Source organism: Macadamia integrifolia, chromosome 5 (assembly GCF_013358625.1).
Source record: "Macadamia integrifolia cultivar HAES 741 chromosome 5, SCU_Mint_v3, whole genome shotgun sequence".
Lineage (NCBI taxonomy): Eukaryota > Viridiplantae > Streptophyta > Magnoliopsida > Proteales > Proteaceae > Macadamia > Macadamia integrifolia.
In genome coordinates, this window is record NC_056561.1 from 37,361,469 (window position 1) to 37,385,118 (window position 23,650).

The 23,650-nt window shown below is 39.6% G+C and overlaps 1 protein-coding gene across 3 annotated transcripts; it reads right to left on the reverse strand.

The window, feature by feature from the left end:
- On the reverse strand, positions 1 to 23,079 carry LOC122079149 (oil body-associated protein 1A-like). Of its 3 annotated transcripts, none has more exons than XR_006140283.1 (4): positions 22,867 to 23,079; positions 22,369 to 22,772; positions 13,154 to 13,389; positions 1 to 1,302 (listed from the first exon to the last, which is right to left on the reverse strand). XR_006140283.1 is itself a non-coding variant. In XM_042645406.1 (3 exons), the coding sequence occupies exons 1-3, from the start codon at positions 22,989 to 22,991 to the stop codon at positions 13,235 to 13,237; spliced, it is 684 nt and encodes a 227-aa protein (XP_042501340.1). In that variant the 5' UTR covers positions 22,992 to 23,079; the 3' UTR covers positions 12,753 to 13,234. The 3 variants fall into 3 exon arrangements, 1 of the variants encoding a protein (XP_042501340.1); XR_006140284.1 differs by lacking the exon at positions 1 to 1,302 and adding an exon at positions 10,702 to 11,165; XM_042645406.1 differs by lacking the exon at positions 1 to 1,302 and having other exon boundaries at positions 12,753 to 13,389.
- Positions 23,080 to 23,650: the final 571 nt, after the last annotated feature.

The window sequence follows — 23,650 nt, forward strand, 5'->3', positions numbered from 1 at the left end:
TGACGTCTCTGGCACACCCGCAATCCCAATTCAAACCTTCTATAGGTTCAGTTGCAAAAGAAGATACAGTCAGTGTATCATGGAAGTTCTCTATCTTGTATTTGTTGCGAAAAGTTGCCCATCAGCTGCAATGGAAGGGATCGGATTGAGATCTCTTGCGTTTGAAATCAATGTACAAAACTTAATTACAAGGGACACAACAGTTCACCTTAGAATCGTAATCGAAGTTCCTCCTCCAAATAATAGTTCTTCCACACTCAAGAAACCATAGGGATTGATCTCAACACTTTGGAACTACGATACACAACTCGCACTAGACCAAACTTCCTATTCGAAGCCATATCAGACTCAAATTTGAATTAGAGAAAAATAAATCCTTTACCAAGTGAACAAATGTCACAAGGTTCTACCAAATCCCAGTTATCGTGAACATATCCCATAAGATATTCATAGATATTGAACGAAAATCAACACAACCTAATAAAGCAAAAAGATGCTTCCCATTTATCTGTCAAATGCCACTTGCGAGATCTTATATACGCATCAGACATCGATCGTTAACCGCAATGGAAGACTATCCACAGATGGGAGAAAGGGCCTCCCAAGTCCCAACCACATAGGCGAAGGTTCTCCCCACAACCTTACCAACCGCTACCTGTGCAACCTCGTAAGTACCTTCTCCCAACATAGTCGTTGTCGAAACAGCCTCAGAACATCGCATAGGAACCAGATGTGATTCGTCTAACAAAAAATGACCAGAGATCCAGCAATCATTTCCAAGCTGGACCTCCAAAATTAGAAGCTTCTCTTGCCGCCTCCAGTCCTCTGATATCAAAATCACCTTCAATCATTGGGTCCCCTGACGGTACACCCTAACATAACTTGCACTCATTCTTACATCGAATTCTTTGTAAAAAAAATTATATAATAAAAAACTTTAGAATATGAAATGTGAAGATTGCTTTATATCTTGAATTTATCAAAGGAAATCAATATAAGGGAAATCTCTATCTTTGGTCATTGAGTTATATTGTGCGCATTTTCTCTGATAGATTCTCTTCATTGACGGGTTAGGAGGCCTAAAGTTATTAATACGAGGTTGGTCTCTTCCAGAGCAATATTCCTACAAATTCAAAGGCTCCATCACTCTTGTATGACTTGGCTCCATCCACGAGTCCAAGTCTAAAATACAATAGAGAAACTTTTTTTTACTAGCTAGCAGCCGAAGCTCCAGGTCAACCTGCGGCCTTGTGGCTGCAGGATGACGGTAAGTTATTTTCCCCCTCTGTGGGTCCTTGTGACCTGCAAGGCAATGACTTATTAAAAAAAAAATAAGTAGAGGTGGGTGTGGAGAGGTTAGGGGATGGAGGACAAAGATGATGGAAGGGAGACTTCATCATTTTGGGCTTTTTCCCTAGTGGGCAAATTTTTTAACAATTTTCCCATTAAAACGGTATTATAAAAGCTCATGGATTATAAATATGTGGTTAGGCCCATTTAATTATTATTATTGTTATAATTTTTTGGGCATCAAAATTCATAGAAACAGAAAACTTGGTGTCTTGAGCTTAACTCAATAAACATATATAGAGAAAATGATTGAAAGATTTCAAATGAAAGGTTGTTCTCCAAGACCTACACCTATTATTAAAGGAGAGAGATTCAGCAAGTTTCAATGTCTTAAGAATGAGTTTGTCCAGATGTTGTTATAGTGGGTAGCTTGGTTTATATTCGAACTTGCCCTCGTCTAGATATCTCTTTTGTTGTTGGTATTTGGGTTGCAACAAGGCCGAACGGGTTGGATCGGGCTTCTTAAAACCCTAGCCCAACCCTAAGTCCCCTTAACTGGGCCCAAAGCCGCCCTGATTGACCCTGATTTTTCAGGGCCAGATCGGGATGACCCTGACCTTGAGAATCTCTACATCAATTAATAAGGCTTGTAATAACACAAGAGAATCTCAACAAAAGAAATATCATTTTGAAAAAAGAGAAAATTATAAATCACTCTTGATTTCATAGTTTGATTAAACAAGCTTGACACCATTTATTCATACAATAACTATTTATGGTGGACAAACTTGGAAGTTGTGGTAAACCAGAAGTAATACTGACACATAATTTGGTTCCAAATCAGAATGAATCACTTAAAGTCATATGGTCTACACCGAAATTGGACTCATCTTGAGTCGGTGAAGGTCTGAAGGATTGTGATTGAAACATATGAAATCGATCATAACCCTACTAATTTTTATTTTTTTTTATTCTTTTATTTTTTTTATTTTTTTGGTGTGAAAATATATTAAAGCAGGAAAGAAACCCAACATGGTGGAGAAGAAAAAGAAGAGCAGAATTAGGTGAATATAAGAAGCATAAATGAGATGTAAGAGACACACTAATCAGAAGCAAACGGAGAGCTTGAGACAAGAAGCAGCCCTTGAAAAGAGACTACTGCTCACACTCACAGAGTCCCACAAAAGAAGAAGAAGAGTCTTCTCTTTAGAACTAAGGCAAAATGAGAAGGTAGGGCACAAGGGTCGGGAATCAGGATTTAGTTTCTTTACTCTCTTCCAAAAGGAAGAGAATGAGACAATGATACAATATATACTTAAATGGTTAGGGTTTTTAAGGTGTCAATTGTCAAACAAAATCTAAAGTTAGGCTTAAAATCAAGGTTAACATTAGGGTCACAACCAGGGTCAACATCAAGGCAAAAAACTAGGATTGGGCAGGCCAAAACCACGGCCAAAAGTGAAGGTAAAAAAATCAGGTGACATGTTCAAGGCGGGCCAAAGACATCAACCCTTACCCGCCTTGACCCTGACTCAAGGTTAGAAATTTCAGGGTCGGGCCACCCTCAGGGCCAAAATTATTGAGTTGGTCCTTGTTCGGGATCAGGTCGGGCCAAGGGCGGTTCAGACTGTCAAGGTCAAACTTGCACCCCATTGGTATGCTTAGTAGATACTGAATGATTCTGGAAGTGAACGTTGGAAGGTTACTATGAAGGTTTTGATGTATTTATAGGGTATCAAGGATCTTATGCTCATATACAGGTGAACCGATCACCTTGAGGTGATTGGGTCTTCCGTTGGAGATGATGAACTCAATAGAGTCAACTTCAAGTTAAGTTTCTTGCTAACAGGTGGAACTATCTCATGGAGAAGTGCAAAGCAATCACTGGTTGCAACCTCTACTATAAAATTTAAATTTAATTCCTATTATGATATCACATCTCAGGAAATGCAGATAAGGAAGTTCATTTCAAGTATTCAAGTGGTAGATAATATATGAAGACCACTGAAGATTTATTGTGATAAAACAACTGATGTCCGCTTCTCAAATAACAATAAATTAAAACTGGTTCTAAAAATATTGAGATCAAATATCTTAGTATACAGGAGAAATTGGAAAAGAGAATGCTACTACAAAGCATATCAACACTAAGGTGATGCTAATAGATCCACTGATTAAGGCATTAGCGCCAAGTGTGTACAAGGATCATGTGACCCATATGGATTGTCAGTTCAGCTTTATAATAAAATGAAAATGAATTTTTTTTTACTTAATTATGCACATTATATTTTGTGCAGAAGGTAGATTTAAGGGATGCCTAATATAGTTTCATTTATATCCAACATATAATTGAAATCCTGCCTTATGCAATGGTTAGCTGACCGTATTAGTGACTGCGTGGGCATGCTAGAATCCTTCCTGACTGGATTCAATATTGAACCTGACTTCGATCAAGCGACTTGGGCTCTCCTCTTGCCCCGATAGAACCCGGGAGTTTCTAATGATCAAAACCTCCGAAGGATGAGGGAATAAACCGTATTATATTCCTCAAAAGGGGTTTTGAATACAAATCACTAAAGCCTAATGGATAGACTTTGTGGGTTGAGAATTCAAAGAAGTGAACATAAGAGTTCTACTCCATCTCTAATTCTAAATACTGGAAAGAAAAAGCATAAAATGAAATAAAGAGTTGCACTGTAGTTGGGTTTTGTTTGATTTTTTTTATTCTAACATGGCCAGTTTTCTCTCCTTATATATCTTGAGAGTTAACCACTCCATCACCCATGCCGTTTGCCCACTTCTCCCATGAAGTGATTCTCCAATATTCTGTCGCCACATACCCCATTAATACCCATCTTCGCGAGCATGCCTTAACCATTCTTGTGTGTTGATATTGCATTGTATGTGGGTAATGGACCGATTCAGTCAGCCCAAGTTTTCCTTTTATACCCAATATTGCCCTTGCCACATCATCAAGTGCATATTTTTTGAATTTTGTCACCAACAATTGCCCCTCATAATCCATCGTATAACGCCACTCTTTGGCTGAAGTATGCATGGATTATGTTGATCCTTGGTCATCAACGGCCTCTTTGGTGTCCAGCTTAAAAGGGTTTGAAACTAAATTTTTATTTGTTTGCTTCCTTTGTGGCCTTTTTCAACAGATCCACGTACTTAGGTGTTTTCCGAAGATCAATCTCGTCTGAATTAAGTTCTTTGGCGGTTTAATCTCTCTCCCTTTTTTTTCAAAAACTTTTGAACTTTGGGTGAAAATTACCTTTCTGTACGTGGTTCAATCAGCCACCTTTTTTTCTTATGTTATTGTGATGGTAACGGCTGGAATTTTCCTCCTATTTTGGCCCTCTCTCCTCTTTTCTTTATGTCTTTCTCTTCTGGTGTGTGCCTCCACGGGCCCCGCACCATCGTCTGCTAGGAAATACGTGAGGGCTTATTTCGTAGGGCTTCGCTCTCTATCTCTCTCTTGAGAGCAGTGGTTCGGAGGTATACCCTCCTTGGGTTGAAGATGGTCCGATGGGGGATTGGGATCATAAAAAAGGGGTTTGAAGTCGCCATCTAGGATTATGGGCCTAGGATCCAGAGGTTGGCCCAATTCCTAAGAAAAGGGCCCAGACATTGGTCTGGTCCAGATAATAGGGTATGTGTCAGGTTGTAGAATTGGAAAAGTGTCAGGCATCCAATCTACTTGATTCAACCGGTCTTTCTACTAGATGCTTAAGAACGAACATTTTTCACAATTATTCTTATACTGAATGTATGACTAAATTATAACACATACATACACTAAAAAAGGTAATTACATATGTACATTTAAAATAGGTCAATAAAGAGTCTACATTATGCCAATTCGGGTGAGAGATTATACCTGAGTTCAACCCCTGTTTTGGGTCAAGAGTGGTGGGCCCCCAATTGATGCATATATGGACATTCTTGTGAATTCTCCCGACTCAAAGGAAGGTGGTCTTGACCTCCAACTTCCTTTCTTCAGAGATGCTGACTATGGTGGTCTTCGGATATTTGGCCAGAGGTTCAGCTACGAAAGAGTGTTTCCCGAGCTGGTAGTTTGGCAGAACTTTGGCAGAGCTTCAGATAGGGAAAGCAAGTTCCTAAACTAGTATTTTGACAGAGCTTCCACTAGGGAAGGGCTACTAAGAGGCTAAGGCTTGGGCGGCACTTCAGTAGAGCTTCGGCTAGGGAAGGGCTACTAGGAGGCTAAGGCTTGGGTGGCACTTCAGTAGAGCTTCGGCTAGGGAAGGGCTACTAGGAGGCTAAGGCTTGGGTGGCACTTCGGCTAGGGAAGGGCTACTAGGAGGCTAAGGCTTGGGCGGCACTTCGGTAGAGCTTTGGCTAGGTGAGGGCTATTAAAAGGCCAAGGCTTGGGCGGCACTTCAAAATTTGACTAGATCATGGGTCTAGTAGCTGGCATCCCAGCACGGATCCCACAAATCTCGCCATCAAAAGAAGGGCCAAGCAAGCCAATGGAAGGGACTAGAGGGGTGCCTACAAGGGCAAGAGAGGGGCCAAAGGGCAAGAGGGAGATGGGGTTCACTTTCCCAAGGGAGCAGGGTAGGTATACCAACCAAGTGTGCTTTGGGGAGGTGAATAGTGCCCTATTTATAGAATTTTGGATCCCAAAGAGTGAATTTCAGTTTCTTACTGAGGTTTTCACAGGCCCGCGAAGCTTGCGAAGCCGTAGGGGTGTTTCATGGGGCCGTAGGGAAAGATTCTAATCTGAGGGTGTTCTGAGGGTCTCACATTCCGGGGATGATTACGGGAGATTCGATTGTCCGATTTTGACGTATCATATATCATTGGAATCGTATTCTTGGTCACTATCCATTTGTATGATCACACGACCTAATTCCTTTGTATATGTTATGTCATAGTCAAATCCCTCTTTTCTCGAGCTTTAGGATTTCTAGGGTTTCTAGGTGTGTAAAGGGGAATACGAGGGTTTAGACCATCTAAGTCAATTTATCACCTCGGCAGATTGGAGGCAAGTAGCCATGCCCACGATCCGTGAGTCATCATAGCCGGGGAGGGTGAAAAAATTGGATGTCTACAATTATGTCGCCATGTGCCCCTTGACCGGCTTGTTTTCAGCAAGATGTTTTTGGATTGATCTCTTTCTTAAGGGTGAATAATACTTTCAAATACTATTCATCTTCTTCATCCCTTGACTCTTCTTCTATTACCTCCTTCCTTTGTGTGTCTTTAAGCAACATGAGTTCCTCCACTATCTGCTTATTCACCAGTTGGGAATCTCTAATTATCTCAACCACTAGCACGTCCATCCTTAAAAGGGTCTCTAGACTGATCAATAGGGTTTCATACTCCGCCTGGTTATTGGAGCAAGTAAAACATAACTGAAACGCCAGATGCGTTTCCACGCCATATGGGGAAATGATTACCACCCCTGCTCCAGCTGATTGTTTTGTCTTCAACCCGTCAAAAAACATCTTCCAAGGGGATAGGTTGATCACATTCTGCTGTGATATTTCCAACGGAAGATGGTCAGCTAGAAAGTCTATCAACGCCTACACCTTTACGGCCTTCTGAGGCACATTTTGTAAAGGAAACTTGGTTAGGGTCATAGCCCACTTGCCAATTCTCCCTTGCACTATCAATTTATTAAGCATGTTCTTAATTACATCTGTCTGGCATAATACATCTACGGTCATTGGTATTAGGTAGTACCTTAATTTGGTGCACAAGAGATAAAGTGACAAGCATAGTTTTTTAATGGTCGTATATATTATTTCGACGTCATCGAGAGTCCGGCTTAAATAGTATATGGCCTACTCATGATTGTGCTCATTGTCCTGTGCTAGTAAACCAGCTATAGATTCTGGCACTGCAAATATATACAATTTTAACGGAATCCCCTTCCATGGAGGCATTAACATAGGGGGATTGGTCAAGTACCTCTTGACTTCCTCAAACGCGGCCTGGTGGCCTTTTTCCCATTTGAATTCTTGGTTTTTTTTTTAGTTTCAACAAAGGGGAAAAAGCTCTCACCCTTCCCGTTGAGTTTGAAATGAAACGTCTAAGGAATTAAGTTGACCGAGGAATTTTAGTAACTCTTTTTTGTTGCAAGGAGGTATAGCCTCCATTATGGCTCATGTCTTGTTCTTATCCACCTCTATCCCTTTTTGATGTACCAAGAAACCCAAGAAATTTCCTGCAAACACCCCAAAGGCGCATTTTAAGGGATTCATTTTCAGACCGTGAGCTTTCATTCGATCAAATGTCTTGGCTAGATGGTCGAGATGTTTGTCCTCATTTCAAGATTTAACCACCACATCATCTACATATACTTCAACGAAACAGAAAATCATGTCATGGAATATGACGTTCATAGCCCTCTGATAAGTGGCTCTTGCATTCTTACCACTCATAGGTTCCCAATTCTCCTGGGCATCGGAATTCCGTTTTAGGCACATCGTCCTCAGCTATGAATATCTGGTTTTAACCTGCATGCCCATCCATGAATGATAGGATTTGGTGCTTAGAAGCCAAATCTACCAACATATCTACCATGGGCATGGGGTATTCATCTTTAGGTGTGGCCTTGTTTAGATCTCTAAAATCAATGCACACTCTAAGTTTACCATTTTTCGTGATGACCAGGACTACATTAGACAACCACTCCACATAGCTGGCAGTTCTTATGAAACCAGCTTTGAGCAGTCACCCAATTTCATCTTTTATTTTCAAGACGACTTCTGTAACCATCCTCCTAGGGGGTTGTTTAAATGGCTTATATCCATTCTTATTAGGTAACCGATGTCCTACGAGCTTACGTTTTAACCCAGGAATTTCAGAATAGTCCCAAGCAAAACAACTTCTATTAGCCATGAGGAGGTTTACAATTTTTTCCATGAAATCCGGTCGTAACAGCCTGCTCACAAAGATAGGCCTTTTGTCTTCTTCTGATCCTAGATTTATTTCTTGCAAAGGATCTTCTACATCAGCTAAAGTCTCTTCCATCTTTGGTGGGGTTGGCAATAGGTTTTTTACCGCGATGCTTAGTCTGTACTCTTTTTCACTGGCCGTGACTATTGGCGTATCTTTCAACCGATGTTCAATTTGGGCCATTGCCAGCCTCTTGAGTGTATTCTCGATGGCTTTCTACTCCATTTCGGGCGGCATCTAGTATGAGTTTCAATCTCTCAATGGTAGCCTTCTAGTAATGCTGGTCATGCTTCGAATCGACTAACTATCATGATCGTCGATCTGCCCTCTTCATCAGGTTTGAGGAACTTGATTGGGGAAACATCCCCATGGTATAACATTGCATAAGAGAAGCTAGCATTAACTAGGAAGGGTCGGTTATCTTCCATGACTACTTCCATTTGACCTCCTTCATTACAAAACATGAAGAACTGGAGTAGTGAAGAAGGTACGCTACTGTTAGTGTGAATCCAATCACTCCCTAATAGCACATTGTAGTTTTCCATGGCATCCATGAAGAAGAAAGTAGTCATGGAAGTTCGTCCTCCGAACTTCAGTTCAACTGGTAAGATGCCTCAGGGAACTAGCCCCTCCAAGGAAATTTGTCTCGGCCACGTCCACAAGGATCAGGTTGTTTTCATTTCGTTGGACTTTAGCCATCATTTATGATGGTAGTATGTTTACCGATGCACCATTATCCACCAACACTCTTGAGATAGGCTTTCCATCCATATTTATAGTAACATAGAGTGGCTTCAAGTGTTGGGTCATCTCCTTGGTTGGCCGGTCAAATGAAGCCTTGGCCATTTCCTGTGTTTGCTCTGGGAGCAATGACTTTCCATCTTCTTCTCATGCTGAACCCCTTTGTACATATTTACAGCGGAAGAATGCCTCTGCTCTTCGTCTTTGAGGATATGCTCATAGTAGGTAGCCTGTGCCACTAGCTGACTAAGGTCCATCTTGGCCAACGAATCTCTTTCTTAACTCCAAAGATGGGCCGCTAAGGGCCATCTTTGCGAATTCACCTTCTTGTAGGTTGATGACACAATGGTGCTTTGCCACTTTAAATCTATTGAAGAAATGGTCAACAGACTCACCATTTTTCTGGTACATCCTTGCCAAATCTGACTGATACCTTGGGCTCGGTCCCATAGAACTGGAGATGAAACTTATCTTCCATTTCCCCCTAATTCTGTATTGAATTGACCAGTAGATTACAATACCATGAGAAGGTTGCCCCGGTCAATGAATTAAGGAATAGCCTTAGTTTTATAAGGTCACCTACCCCTACAGTCCCACACTGGATAGTGAAATGAGCAAAGTGTTCTACAATTGACATATTATCTTCTCCAAAAAACTTGGAGAATTTGGGTATCTTCAGGTTTCTTCCTATATCAATTGTATCCAGATACTCTGAATACAACTTCTGATACACGGGTCACATTACTGGGCGAAAGGCACGGTTGATCTAGTCTTGAATTACTCTGACCAATTCTTCTCGGTCAACATTATGTGGTTACCCTGGGCCACTAATGGCTTTGAGACAGCAAAAGTTGAGTTCCTTTGACCGTAATCCACAAGGTCAAATGTATTATTTTCTTACCAACCTGCCCCCTGAGGGTCTGGCATGTTTTGGCGATAAGTGATTGGCCTATCCCCACTCCTGTGGCCTTGATGGCCTTGGTAACTGATCTGGTAGGGAAAGCCACTGACGGACATGGCATTTTGCCCTATTGCAACTGAGGTAGCAGGCACATACTAGGATCCATTCACTAGAATGTTACTTGTTCCAAAGGTGGTCGTACCAGCCGATGCATGCCATGAGCTTTGCTGGTATACAGGGTTATTGTACGTTATCTATGGTCGTTGGCTAGTTCCAACGTTCCCTTCCTGGATCATGGTTCCCGCTTCTCGATTTTGTTCACCAAACCCTGGAGGGTTGCCAGAAGAAGCTATGTTAGGATTAGCCAGACTATTTCACCAGGTGTGTGGCACCAGAAATGCCATCATTTGATCAAACTTGAGATCAAGTGTATTATTCACTACCTAAGATACCCTTTGGTATATATCTTCAACCATTGGCAGCGATGTTGCTTGCATGGCAGTCTCTACCTGCCTGTTACATCCTCGACTACCATTAATGGCTGGCCTGCAGAAGATTGTCCGACTTCTAGATTTGGGCTAGAAGCTTCTGGGGGACTTGGTGTTTGTTGCCCCTCAGAGCTTCTGGAGTTTCCCCTGGTTTGAACCATGATGAGTGTCCCACCAGGCGTGCCAGAAAGATGTTGGCATGAAATCCTACCCTATGCTACGGTTAGCTGACCGTATTAGTGAGTGTGTGGGCGTGCCAGAATCCTTCCTGACCAGATTCAATATTGAACCTGAATTCGATCAAGCGGCTTAGGCTCTCCTCTTTCCCCGATAGCTCCAGGGACTTTCTAACAATCAAAACTTCCGAAGGATAAGGGAATAAAGCTTGTTATATTCCTCAAAAGGGGTTTTGAATACAAATCATTAGAGCTTAATAGATAGACTCTGTGGGTTGAGAATTCAAAGAAGTGAACGTAAGAGTTCTACTCCATCTCTAATTCTAAATACTGGAAAGAAAAAGCATAAAATGAAATAAAAAGTTGCATTGTAGTTGGGTTTTGTTTGATTTTGTTTATTCTCGCTTGGTCGGTTTTCTCTCCCTATATATCTTGAGAGTTAACTGCTCCATCACCCACGTTGTTTGCCTACATCTCCCATGAAGTGATTCCTCCAATATGCTGTCGCCACCTGTCCCATTAATACCCATCTTCATGAGCGTGCCTTAACCGTCCTTGTGTAATGATATTGCATTGTATGTGGATAATGGACCGATACAGTCAGCCCACGTTTTCCTTTTATACCCAATATTGCCCCTGCCACGTCACCAGCCGCATATTTTTTGAATTTTGGTGCCAACAGTTATAAAGACTTGAAAAAATGGAATTGATTATAATATGACATTGGTTAGATCTTACGTCAATAAAATAACATAATGAGAGCCTTGATCCATATGTAACAATTTCATCTGACAAGTATAAGAAGTTGCCAAGTTTGAGATATTGATATGGATTTGTGTTTTGTAAATTATTAGCTTTTAAGAGTGATGACTCAGTCCTTTGTTTTCTAAAAATCAGTCTGAATTCAAAATTGCCAAGGTTTTTTTTTTTTTTTTTTAATTGATAATATATTCCAGTTACCCACAGTAATCAGCACACACTTACACTACTATTTATGTCTTAGATTTATTAAAGAAATTCTATATAAGGAAAATCTCATCTTTGGCCAATAAGGAATATTGTTTGTATATTCTCTAACGTTACGACTTGATTGCCTTCCTTGATGGATTGGTTTTTTCCCTAGTAACATTCCTGCAAATACAGATATGGAATTGGCTCCATCCCTCTTGCACTACAAGTTAGATATGGAATTGGCTTCATAGCTTCAGGTACAAAAGACTTCTGTTTATATCTTCCAATCGTGTTTCTGAAACTTGTTATGATCTTGGGGTTCAATTTTGACATAATCCACCTGCATTGCACGTATCAAAACTACTGTAATATTTGCCCACAAAACCTTCAAATCTCTGCAAGCCCTCAAGAACTTTTTTCATGGTTAGTCTTAAGAGATAGAAAGCAGGTTCTCTATGTTTAAGTCAATTGGTCAAGCTTGATCCGTTTCGATCGATCCTAATTGGTTTCCACTTATTTAAAACCTTGGACTGTTACTGACGGTTTAAGTAATCAGGCCTCATAAGCTAACACATAGACACGCTTTTATTCCATAGGTTTATTACCGGTCCAAATCGGACTAATCAGGCCGTAATCAAACTTTAAACAATTGATTAATCAGCCTACAATAGGCTATAATCAGACTAAATGATCTTAAACGGGGTAATCGGGCAATAAACAGTTCGTCAATGGTGCAGTCGGGTGCCTCTGAAGCTCCACCCAAACACCATTGTTAACCTTTTTCATAATCGTTGGCACCGGACCATTTACCAATTGGTTAGACTGTGTGCCTCCAATTGAGCTCAAAAGAGTATGCCTAGTCAACCTTAAATCTTCTTCTGGGATATTCTTAGTTCCCAGTAGTTTTAAATAGAATCATTTTACAATTTGACTTCATCTCCTTTAGAAACAATGGGCGGCACCCCTTTAAAAATATAACTGCAAAATGCTATAAAAATGAAGCCGCTCACCCTCCCCTGCCCCCCACAAAAACCAACCAAAAGAAATAAAAATCCACCAATGGTTGAAAGAGTAACGATAGTAACTAAATTCAACAAAAACAATATCAACTACAGAACTATGTAAGCATTGCTTGAAAGCAAACAGTAAATATATATGACCACAAACAATTCTAGCTATTTACAAGTGCTATGGAGATAAATAAGTTATGGGTAGAATGTGATTCCATGACGGTGGTGTCATGTATTAGAAGTCAAAAAATTCCATGATGTTTTGAGCAGAAGTGGTTATTCCATAAGCAGTACCTAGATAATATCTCATGGATCATCTCACATTGTTACAGAGCGGTCAACGTGGTGGCTGGCAAATTGGCTAAGCATGAAACAGTTTCAAGAACTTCTGAAGTTCGGGAAGAAGCTACATCTTTTGTGCTTTCTTATTTAAGTTAAGATTTTCAAAAACGTCCCAGATACAGATTTATGTAAATATTCTTTTTGTTTGAGCTTTTGTTCTACTGATGGCCATGCCGAAGGTGGATTAATAGCTCAATAGTAATTTTTCCTATATTCTCTCATTCATTTGATTTAATGAAATTCATTTGCTGATCTTAGCAAAGAAGAAATAATATACCACCATACATATATAAAGCTAAAATATTGAGGCTTATTGCTTACCCAAAAAAAAATCGAGGCTTATTTCTTGACTTCCTTTGAATTCTACCTTATTGACTGCATAGGTGGGTGGGTTGCAATATTTTAGTCCACTGGCTTGCAATCTCTCTCTCTAAGCTCTGTCTTCAGCCCCTTTCCCTCTCCATTTGCCAAAGGATGTATTCCATGCGCCGGCCCTGTCATGTATGCCCTATTCTCCCTCTCCTTCTCATAGCTTACCTCGAATCTCTTCTCTACATCTGCACCAACATTCATATCGCATCATCATAATTGCATAATAAAATTAAAAAAAAAAAAAAAAAACTAAATGTAATTCAACACCTATTCATATATAAAGAATTTCCTTCCTAAGGATGGTGTTGGGGGTAACGCAAATAGTAAAAAGAGATATTAACGACTTCCTACTAAATGGGAGGGACATTAATAATCCTAGATGGGTGTACTTTTCATTCACCCATGGTGCGTGGAAACTTTCTGCTTACATTTTTTTTCTTTCTTACAAGGGTGTCCAAACCTTTGCCCTGACTCATCCTTTGAACACAAATGTACTCGTATGCCACCACACACACGAGTCAGGTCAGTGTTGGCTCCTATAAGAACCATAGAAGTTGAGGGATTGGCCCCAAGGAATATGGGAAATCAAACTCAGGATGCATATCGATTTAGGCACACTCCTTACATTTTTATCCATGACCAAGTAGATTTGAAACATATTTGGGTAGGTTAACAGGCACAGCTTAATCCATGCAAGTCAGTCAATGTGTTAAAGTGTGGGTATTTTTGACTTTCAAAACATCAATCTCACAAGCGCTTTTTAGCTTACTTGAGGTCTTACTCTTTGTTTTTTAGCTCAACTCTTTTGAGATAACTTGGCAAGTGAAAGTGTATGCTTTTGTATAGTCCCACATTAGAAACTTGAGAAAAATTTTGGGTGTATATATATATATATATAAGAATTGGTATTTAAGGAACATATGGTTCCTTAGAGAGAAGTGTCTCTAATCTCATGAGTGGGGGTTGTTAGGGTGCTTTTTCAATCACGCCGAGACTGGGGTCAAGTGTCGGTGTATTTATTACCTTAATTTTTGGACAATTTTTTTTGCGCCAAAACCAAATTCATTGTACTTGTTTGAATTAAATTTGACACCAAAACAAAATTCAATGAATACATATGAGCTGCATTGTCTGATACACACCCAATCCTACCAACATATATAGCACATACACCTAATAACTATATGTACAAAGAGACACCCATATGTCTAGGTGCATCTATATGTATATACACAGTGAGGAAACGACATGACCATATGTATAGGCATACCTACACGGATGTACCCTATAGGACAAAGGACATATCCATACGTATTGATGTTTTTGTACAGGTATAGTCGATGTCTATAAATACCCAGTACTTGCAAAGAAAAAAGACAAGAAAAATTAGAGTACTTATCAGATTGTGCTCTGTGACTCATGGGATTACTATATCACTACTTGCCTACTTCATAGAGTGTTTTTTCTCTTCTATTCTTTCTCCTTTGTTCATTTATGCTCTCATCACTTAGAATAGTAAATGTTCTATTCCTGATTCCTATTCTTTGATTACTAAGTATAGCTTGCCGACTCCCTACGTAATCATATTTAAGAGTGCAACCTTTTTGATTAGGTGATGATTTTAACCTTTGTGATTGCGGACTCCCTCTGTGACTCATGGGATTACTATATCACTACGTGCCTACTTCATAGAGTGTTTTTGTTCTTCTATTCTTTCTCCTTTTTCATTTATGCTCTCATCACTTAGAATAGTAAATGTTCTATTCCTGATTCCTATTCTTTGATTACCAAGTATAGCTTGCAAACTCCCTACATAATCATATTTAAGAGTGCAACCTTTGTGATTTGGGGATGATTTTAATCTGGAGGTATAAGAGCAATAGGGCTCTTAAAACTATCGAGGAAAGTACCAAATATGGCTCCACATTGTGTATGAGACTTTCTATATCAACAACAAGAACTATATTCCGTCTACAAAATTTCTGCATCAACAAGAAGGATTGTACCTATGTACTGGATTTCCACACATCAACAAGTACTGTTTGAGGTCACTATTTCTATTTTACACAAGAATTACACATCATTACAGATAGGTCTAACATTGCCCCTTTTACTATTCCTTTACAACATATATACCCATATTCATATACTTTTAATGTAAATTTGAAGTCTCGAATTGTCATAGAATATAGTGGTATCTTTATAGGGGAGTAAAGATTAAAATACCCTAGATTTTTGCCACAAATTGATGAGAATTAAATCCTTTTAAGTGCAATCAAGGTCAAAACTAGAGTCAAAGAGGGAAGGAAGGCCATTGATGAGCACATTTATGTGTGAAATCTTAGGTAGTAAAGCGTGCATTTTACATATTTAGAATGGAGCTACCTTGGGTTTTACTCTCTTTTTGCAGGTTTTCTATTTTCAGGGCCTTAAGGACTATCGGGTGTCGTATCTCCAATTTTACACGTTAAGAGGTCCTGTTTTTTTTTCATGGTTGCAAAGAGGACAAAATTCTGAGCAAGATGGGTGGGTATGTTGTATTAAAAGTACACATTCATTTGGACAACCGTACACACGATTATTCTTTTCGGCAAAAAAAAAATTAATGGACAAAAACTGAACCGAGATGGAGAACTAACCCATATGCAGTTGTTCCAAGGGTATAAGGAATATTCCAAGATGCCAACAAGGATAGAGGGACCCACTTGGGGCGTTGGACACTCTCTCTTTCCTCCCTTTTGCGATTTACACTCTCTCTCCTATCTTTTAGGAGATTTTGTTGAAGATTCTTTTCACTCACTTAAAGATAAGGGACACGGATGGGATTTCCAATAAAATAGATGATTTCCCAAGCAAATCATAGAAAAATAATCCAAGGGGGAGCTTTGTGTGCAAGATTGAAAAGAGAGAGAAAAAAAAAAGAAATAACATAGAAAAATAGGAAAAAAGAAAGAAAAATCGTGAGATTCCCTCTTTCCTATTTTCTCTCTTCTCTCTACCCTTTACTCATCACAAAATCGTCCTAGAAGATCACCTTGGGCGTTCTCTCTTCTCTCCCTTATTTTCTCTCCTTTTTCTCTTTATTCTCCTATTTTCCACCTCATCCCTTTGGGTCTAAAATAATATCACCTACCAATTGAGATTCCACCCAATTAAGAAACCCAAAATCATTGGACCTTCTCCCCTCTCCCCTATAAAAGAAAATTGTGTAAGAGGGAGGAGGGTGCACCTTTCTTCTCTAGTTTCTCTCTTTTTCTCTAGGTTTTTTCTCCTCTAGTTCTAATTCTCTAGTTCTTTGTTTTAGGTTTTGATTTAAGCACTTATGTAATGTTTTTTTTTTTTTTTTTATTTAATGAATGCAAACACTTTTGTTTCTGATTCAATCTTTTATTTTATTGCTTATGATATTAAAGTTGTAATTTTCAATTTCTAGTTCTAGGCTTAGTTCTAGGTGACAAGAACAAGATGTGGAGCATCTTTTTCAAGTTCAGTTTTTCTCTTCTAGATTTGTTTTCTCCAGGCTTAGCAATTTTAGGTTTGATTCATTCCATATCTGGTTTTTAGGGTTGGTAGTATCTCAAATCAATCAAGTTATTTTAATTCAAGGATTCAAGTATTAAAGTTCAGGTAGGTAGGCTTCTTCATAAGTCTTCTCACCCCCCTCTCTTTCCCTCTTCTTGATACCTAGTCATTTTTAATTTAGGATTTAAATTTCAGTTTTTACTTTGATGTTTTCCCTTTCCCCCAAGGTCTATGGCTAGATGCATGGGTTGGCTTTGCCCCTCTCTAGCTATGGAACTATCCTTTTATTGCCTTACTTTCAATTATTTACTTTCAATCATTTACTTTCCTCCCTCCCCTTATAGCTAAGTAGAGCAGCCCTTGTAAGAGTAACTCTCTGACCAAGTAGGAAAGCTCATATTATTTTTGGTGCATCCCTCGAGCTAAGTAGAGAATCCTACTTGTGTGCCACTCTCTGGCTTTGTCCTCTTTACTTGCTCTTTTATTACTTTTCAGCACTTTTTATTTTAGCACTTTTACTTTCAGTTATTTGATTTTTAAATGCGTGGTTTGAGTATTTAAATTCTTAGATGACGAATGGTTAGGGTTAGATGTGAATGGTTAGGTCATTCAATTTTTATTGCAATTTCAATTCCAATCTCTCTAGATGTGTTGGTTAAGATGCTTTTAGATGTATTTGTGTTAGGACGGTAGTTAGAAGTAGATCACAATCAGTTATCATTACACTTTTGCATTATTAAAAGAAGCTAAAAATAAAGTGGCTGCTCTCTTTGTGTTCAACCCGTTAGCTACATTGATCTGTACACTTGCGGTTACTTTTAAATCTCAAATAGCCATATACTCTTTTCGTTTTACTAGACCATGGTCACGCTTGTAGGCCTCGATATATTGGGTTATATGTATCTTTTGGCAAACTGCAGTCCATTCTCATCAGTAGAGCCAAGAGAGGCCCCATTGAGCTCTTCACCTTAAGATTTGAGGCCTAAGCAAGGCAACCATATCTAGAAGAATCAGACTGAATATGCCACAAGGGAAGTAAAAGTAATTGGTTGATTATGACCAGAAAAATCTAGCTGCCTGAACAAGCAGTCAGTCAGGAATCATTGGGAATTTTGTTAGTTGAATGGCTTGGAAGATTCCCAATTCGTTCGATTTAGCAGATTTGGCTTCAGTCATTCGTTCTACCCAATCACTCCAGTGATCAAGATGGCGAGGCCACAAGGTGCCAGGCTTTGGATTTTATTTCTCATTTTCTAGGATCAACTTCTCTGAAGAGAAGTTCTTCATTCTTATTGCTTGAAAAGTTTGAGACTCGAAAAGGGGGTGAGGGGAGTATGGGACCAAGCAAAAAATGGGAATTATAAAAGATGAAGACCTCATTTTGGACCGAAAGAGTGTCAAAAATTCTAGATCACGTGCATGTTGTTCCTCAAGATGCTGATCATCATTTTGGCTGTTAGACAAGATCATTTTTTCCCTTTGAGCAAAAGGGAGGCAACAGATAGAAGAAAGGTTGAGAGGAGAAGAAGATGAACAGTGTTCCAGCTGGTGTTATGCTTTTAAAGGAAGCAAAAATACCTCACCAAAATTGCATCGGTCAATTGAACATGTATTATCTTTGCATTAGTGGAATTCTAGATTGATTGATATACATCAATCGAAGGTTATTTTGTATAACCTTTTTTGAATTTATAAATTATACCGCTAAAGGATATGATATTTTGGTCTCTCGTATTCTAGATGATTTAAGTACTTGTGCCTTATCTACCATTAAGCATTATCCAATTACACTTGGGCCAATTAATGATGCTATATAATGGATTATGAGGGGCAATGGTTGGTCGTAGATTTTGAATTTTTAAGTAATTGATTACATGGCACGTTCACATAGAGGATATGAAGTGTCAGGAGGATGAGACTACTTGGACGTGTGTCTTTCAGTCATACAAAGAGTAAGAGTAGGAGCAGTTACTCAACCTACTCCTTCTGTTCGAAATTGAAGGTTACTATTTAAAGGGGAGAGAAATTCAGCTAAGAGAGATCAAATCAACAATAAGAAAATTCACACAAAATGCAACTCTTCTTTTACCAATTTCATCTCTTTTATAGTGATAGATTTTGCTTAGAACTCTTTTTCTTTCTATTAGATGTAATTTCAACGAGTTTCCCAACTAGTGGGAACTCTTGTATTTTCTCAGAATTTATCTCAATGCAATGAACAACGTTCTTTGGGATTCAATTTCCTTCGTTTTCCTTTGAGTTTGGTTTATCTCCAAAAGCCTTAAAGTCAAAGTCCTCAGAGCAATCGGGGCACGAGAGGACTCCATTCGTCTTGATCGAAATTAGATTACCATGAATCCATCCAAATGGGAGATTTTGGCATGCCTGAGAGAAAACAAATACGGTCAATGTATCCTAGGGGACAAAGAGGGAATTACGGCCAACAGTTTTATAGCACTATATAAGCTAATACAATGACGTAATAATGTTGACAACAAAGAGAGCAAGTTCCTTTATCTTGCTTTATTGTACTCCTTATGGGCTGGCATGATGTCAACCTAACCAATCCCCAACTCCATCAATGGCCCTTCATAAGGCCCTAATGTTGCCCTAACCAATCCCCAACTCCATCAACGGCCCTCACAAGGCCCTGTTTGTTTAGAGTGAAGTATGGGGTGGGAGAGTTTGACATGTGGAACCACGTGCTTGTGGGGTGAACAATTATTGTAGCATCCCATCCCACCACATTTGGTTGGGTGGGATGGTTCAAGAATGAGGAAGGGAGAGTGAGGAGAGATGAAGAGACAGAAATATAGAAAGAGGAGGCGAGGAAGACAATAATGGAGAGGAGAGAGCAGAGAGCAGAGAGGAAAAAGCAGGTTGGGTGGCTCGGAGGAACAACAATTGCTTTGTCTCTAGGAAATTTCCTTGAATGGAGCTGTGCGGGTCTCGATTTGAATCGCGGAACTGGTGTTGATACCTGTGTGTTTACCCAATCCATTGGTTTCCCTTGCCACCAACAATAATAAATCAAAACAAGGAAAGAGAAAGAAAAAAATAGCAATCACAATGGAACAATAGCCATCCACTCACCTGGAGTGCTCAAAATAGGTGAAGTATTCAAAGCATCTAGGTAGCTTGAAGCTCTTGTGCATAATGTTCCTATGAAATGAGAGAAATCCCACATAGTCTTCACAACTAAGAGTACGACAGCCACCTAAAATGCACCCAAGTTGATGGAAAAAATAGCGCAAACAAGAACATCAGATGCATGAACAAAACGACAATAACCGTCACCATATCCAAAATTCCATTTTCGTACCAAGTAAACCCTACTCCCCTGCTTCACCACCACATCCAATAGCAGAATGTGATGCCCACGGCTCAAATTCTCTGATGACTCTCAGGGATTAAAGTGGAGTGCTTAGGTTTTAGATTTGCTTTAGTCCAGAAGTTATGTTTACAGAGATCTCACCGTAAGAGACAGAGACGGATCTTTGATAGGAAGGGACAAGAAGGGAAAGGAGAGAGAGAGAGAGAGAGAAAGTGACGTTGCGAATTACTCGCAAATTTCACTAAGTCCCACCAAAGTCCTACAGGTGGTGGGAAAATAGTCTGCCACATGGGCCGACAATAAAGTTAACTCACTTTCCAACCCCAAAGCAACCAAACGACTTTAGAATCACTATTTTTCAAAAAGTGCATCAATACTCCCACCCCAACCATCCCACCTCGCAAAACCCCGCTATGCAAATGGGCCCTTAGTGAACCCTAGTGGGAATGGGTCTGAGCTTGGATTGGCTTCACTTGTGGACCAACTTCGTACCAAGAAGATCTTAGGATTCAAATCTCAAGCTACGCTAATAGACTGTGGAAACCGTCTATAGTGTAATGCCTTGATCCCAAACCAAGCGACGATATTGTCCACTTTGGTACCAAATCCTCATGACTTAAAATGTGTTGTCTGAGGAATATAAAAGATAATATCCTCTTTGGGATCCACGATTCTCCTCACAAAGTAGTTTCTTGATCAGTCTCACATCCTTGTTTCTTGGCTTCATGCCTCAACTTAAGGTTTTCTAATATGTTATAACCATGGAAGGGATGCTATATCTCTTCTTGGTGTTAGGATTTTTATGTGAGCTTGACTAATACCGATTGATTATTGGGCCCAAGCAGTTATAGAGTGGACCCATTCTGATTAGGAAACTCTTAGCCCAATCCACTGTGGGAGTCGAATAGGGTTTTAGAGATTCTATTATAAATAGAAGCTAATGGTCCCTACAGTCGTTACTTTAATACCTTCATGGTTTTAGGAAGCATAGACTCCCCTTACAGTAATAGTGGGTATGTGAGAGAATTCCAAAGGTGAAAGTCTACAGAAAATCTTAGCGGATGGAACTCCATCGAGTAGTTCTTTATTTTCATATTCATGGGACTAATCTTCAAGCACGTGGGATAGAGGTTCGTGATCAATACTTGTGGGGGCTTCTAAATTTACACACAGGTACTCCTCCACTCTCATTTATGGTTTATGTAATGAGGGTGCCTCATTGATTATCATAGATATGGTAAATCTATATGTTTGTATATTCTAAGATCCATGAGGGAACTATCATTGATCTTGGTTTAGGGACTACACCCACGCTCAAGAGGTATGTGGTTAATTTCTTTTATGATCCGTACTTGTATTTTATATACTATAGGGTTGTTAATATGATTCTATAGAGTAGAATCCCTAACAACTCGTCCATGTGGGACTAAAGAGATTGTCCCCCTCAATATCTTCCTAGTCCAACCTTCAAGAATCAAAGGATCTAAGCCATTTCATGAGCATAATATATAGGGGTGTCAATAGGTTGGTCTCAATCAGTTTTGGTCTACGAATGAGGGAAACCAAAAACTAATCCGTTAAGGAACTTCGGTTTTTGGTCGGTATCGATTTTGGCCCTGTTTGGTTTCAGTTTATTTCTATTTTTCAATATCGGGTTAATACTGGTTTAGATCAATTTATTATCGGGCTTGAACGATAATGAAATCTTACATTCATAACCTGTAGTGACAAAAGCTTTGACGAAAACACTTTAAATTTATGATTATATCATAATTTATCATTATAAAGAAAAGATAACTAATATTGAAACCGATGGATAACTAATTACTAAGAAGACAACTAATATTGAAATCACAAAATGAGCCCAATTATTCAATCATTCATTTAACTATCCAACTAATTTTGTATAGTGAATAAGGAAATCAATAGAAGCATTGTTACAATTTACAAATCTATTTCTCTTTTCATAACCTCATTTTCATTGATTTATAACAATTCCCTTTACAATAAAAAATATTCTCATGGCGAAAAATGAATGATCAATTCACCAATTTATAATCTCATAATCTCATAATTATTTATCATTTTATCAGTTTTAGTCAATTTTCAGCCGATCTCAACAAACATCCGTCCAAAACCAATCCAATAATAAATATCGGTTTGTTCGGTCCGAGTTTTTCTGTCAGTTATATCGGTTTTATGGTTCGGACTATGTTTTGACACCCTTAATAACATATAATATAAAATCTCCTAGGACCACCTCCTGTGATTAAGTTCAAAAGTGAAAGCCCGAGTAAGGGAGGTGTACCTTGGGCGAGGGCGGTGTCGAGCTGACCATCCCTAGTGAGGGCCATCATGAGCTGAGGCAAGCCGAGAGGGAGCTCATCACCTCTATCGATCTGCCAGAAGTGGAAGGTCTTACCGTAGGTCTTGCACACCTTATCAAGATCCTGCCTCTGCACGGATCCGGGCAGCCCAGGCAGGAACAAAAACCCACTCGTCACCTCGTATTCGTGGGAATGCCAAAGCGGCTTCTCGGCATCGGGCAGAATCAGGAAGAGGTTCTCCGTTATGAGGTACTCTACACCGATCAGCCGTGCGTTCGAGTCTGGGCTGTCGTATATCAGGCACTGCCTCATCTCCTCGTTCTGGCACGAGCAGAAGTGGTGCGCCTCCACTTGTCGGGTCATATCGTGGCTGTAGAAATGGAACCTGCCAAAACACTCATCATCTATCAGATATCGTGGGACCCATTTAAAAAAGTTTAAGATGATGAAGAAGAAGAAGACGAAGAAGAGTTAGTTACGCGCAGAGGTGTTGATGGACTTTGTTGATGGGAGCGAAGGATTGAATGGCGCTCGCTGCCGTGTCTGTCAAAGCCGTGCCTGTCTGGGTTGGTTCGCCTGGAATGCTCACCGGTGGTGTTGCCATTTTCTCTTTTGTCTAGCTAGCCACAGATCTATGTTTCCCTCTCTCTGGATCCCTTTCTTCTTAAAGCTCAAGTGCTCAAGTGCTCAAGTTCTCAAGTTGAGGTCATGCTTGGCATTTGGCAACAAACTGGTACTGTCAGTTATAACGTGGCAGGACACGTGTTGCGGTAAGGCATTTCATGGTCTCAGTCAAAACTCCAAAAGAAGGGGTATAAACGAAAAAAGGGCGTGGAAAACTGGAGAAATTATCGTGGCCCCGACGCTTGTGCTTGAGATTTTTTATTTATTTATTTATTTTTCTCTCTGATGAAATTGAACTTGGGATATTCATATCATTTTAGAAGGACCAGTTATGAATAGCCGTGTACAATTGAACAAGGGAATGTGGCATATTGTTTGTATTTTATTTTATGCACGGCCGTGTATATAAACAATTGTGGTTGAACAGGTTGTATCTTACTATCTTTCAACAATTGGATGAGGGTGGTTACCAAGCTTAAAAACACATCCCCTCTCTCCCATTAATGGTTGACATAGACTTAGGGGCCGTTTGATGACGTTTTCAGAAACGTGTTTCTGTGTTTTTCTGTTCTCAGAAACAAAGAAACGGCAAAAATATCGTTTGGTAAAAGTGTTCTGTTCCATTTATTTCTTGAAACA

Coding starts and splice junctions, on each gene's coding strand:
- LOC122079149 (XM_042645406.1), bottom strand. CDS start 22,991: ATGGCAACACCACCGGTGAGCATTCCAGGCGAACCAACCCAGACAGGC. Junction 22,773..22,866: donor GTCCATCAACACCTCTGCGC/GTAACTAACTCT, acceptor GTGTTTTGGCAG/GTTCCATTTCTACAGCCACG. Junction 13,390..22,368: donor CGACACCGCCCTCGCCCAAG/GTACACCTCCCT, acceptor ATGTTGGTGCAG/ATGTAGAGAAGAGATTCGAG.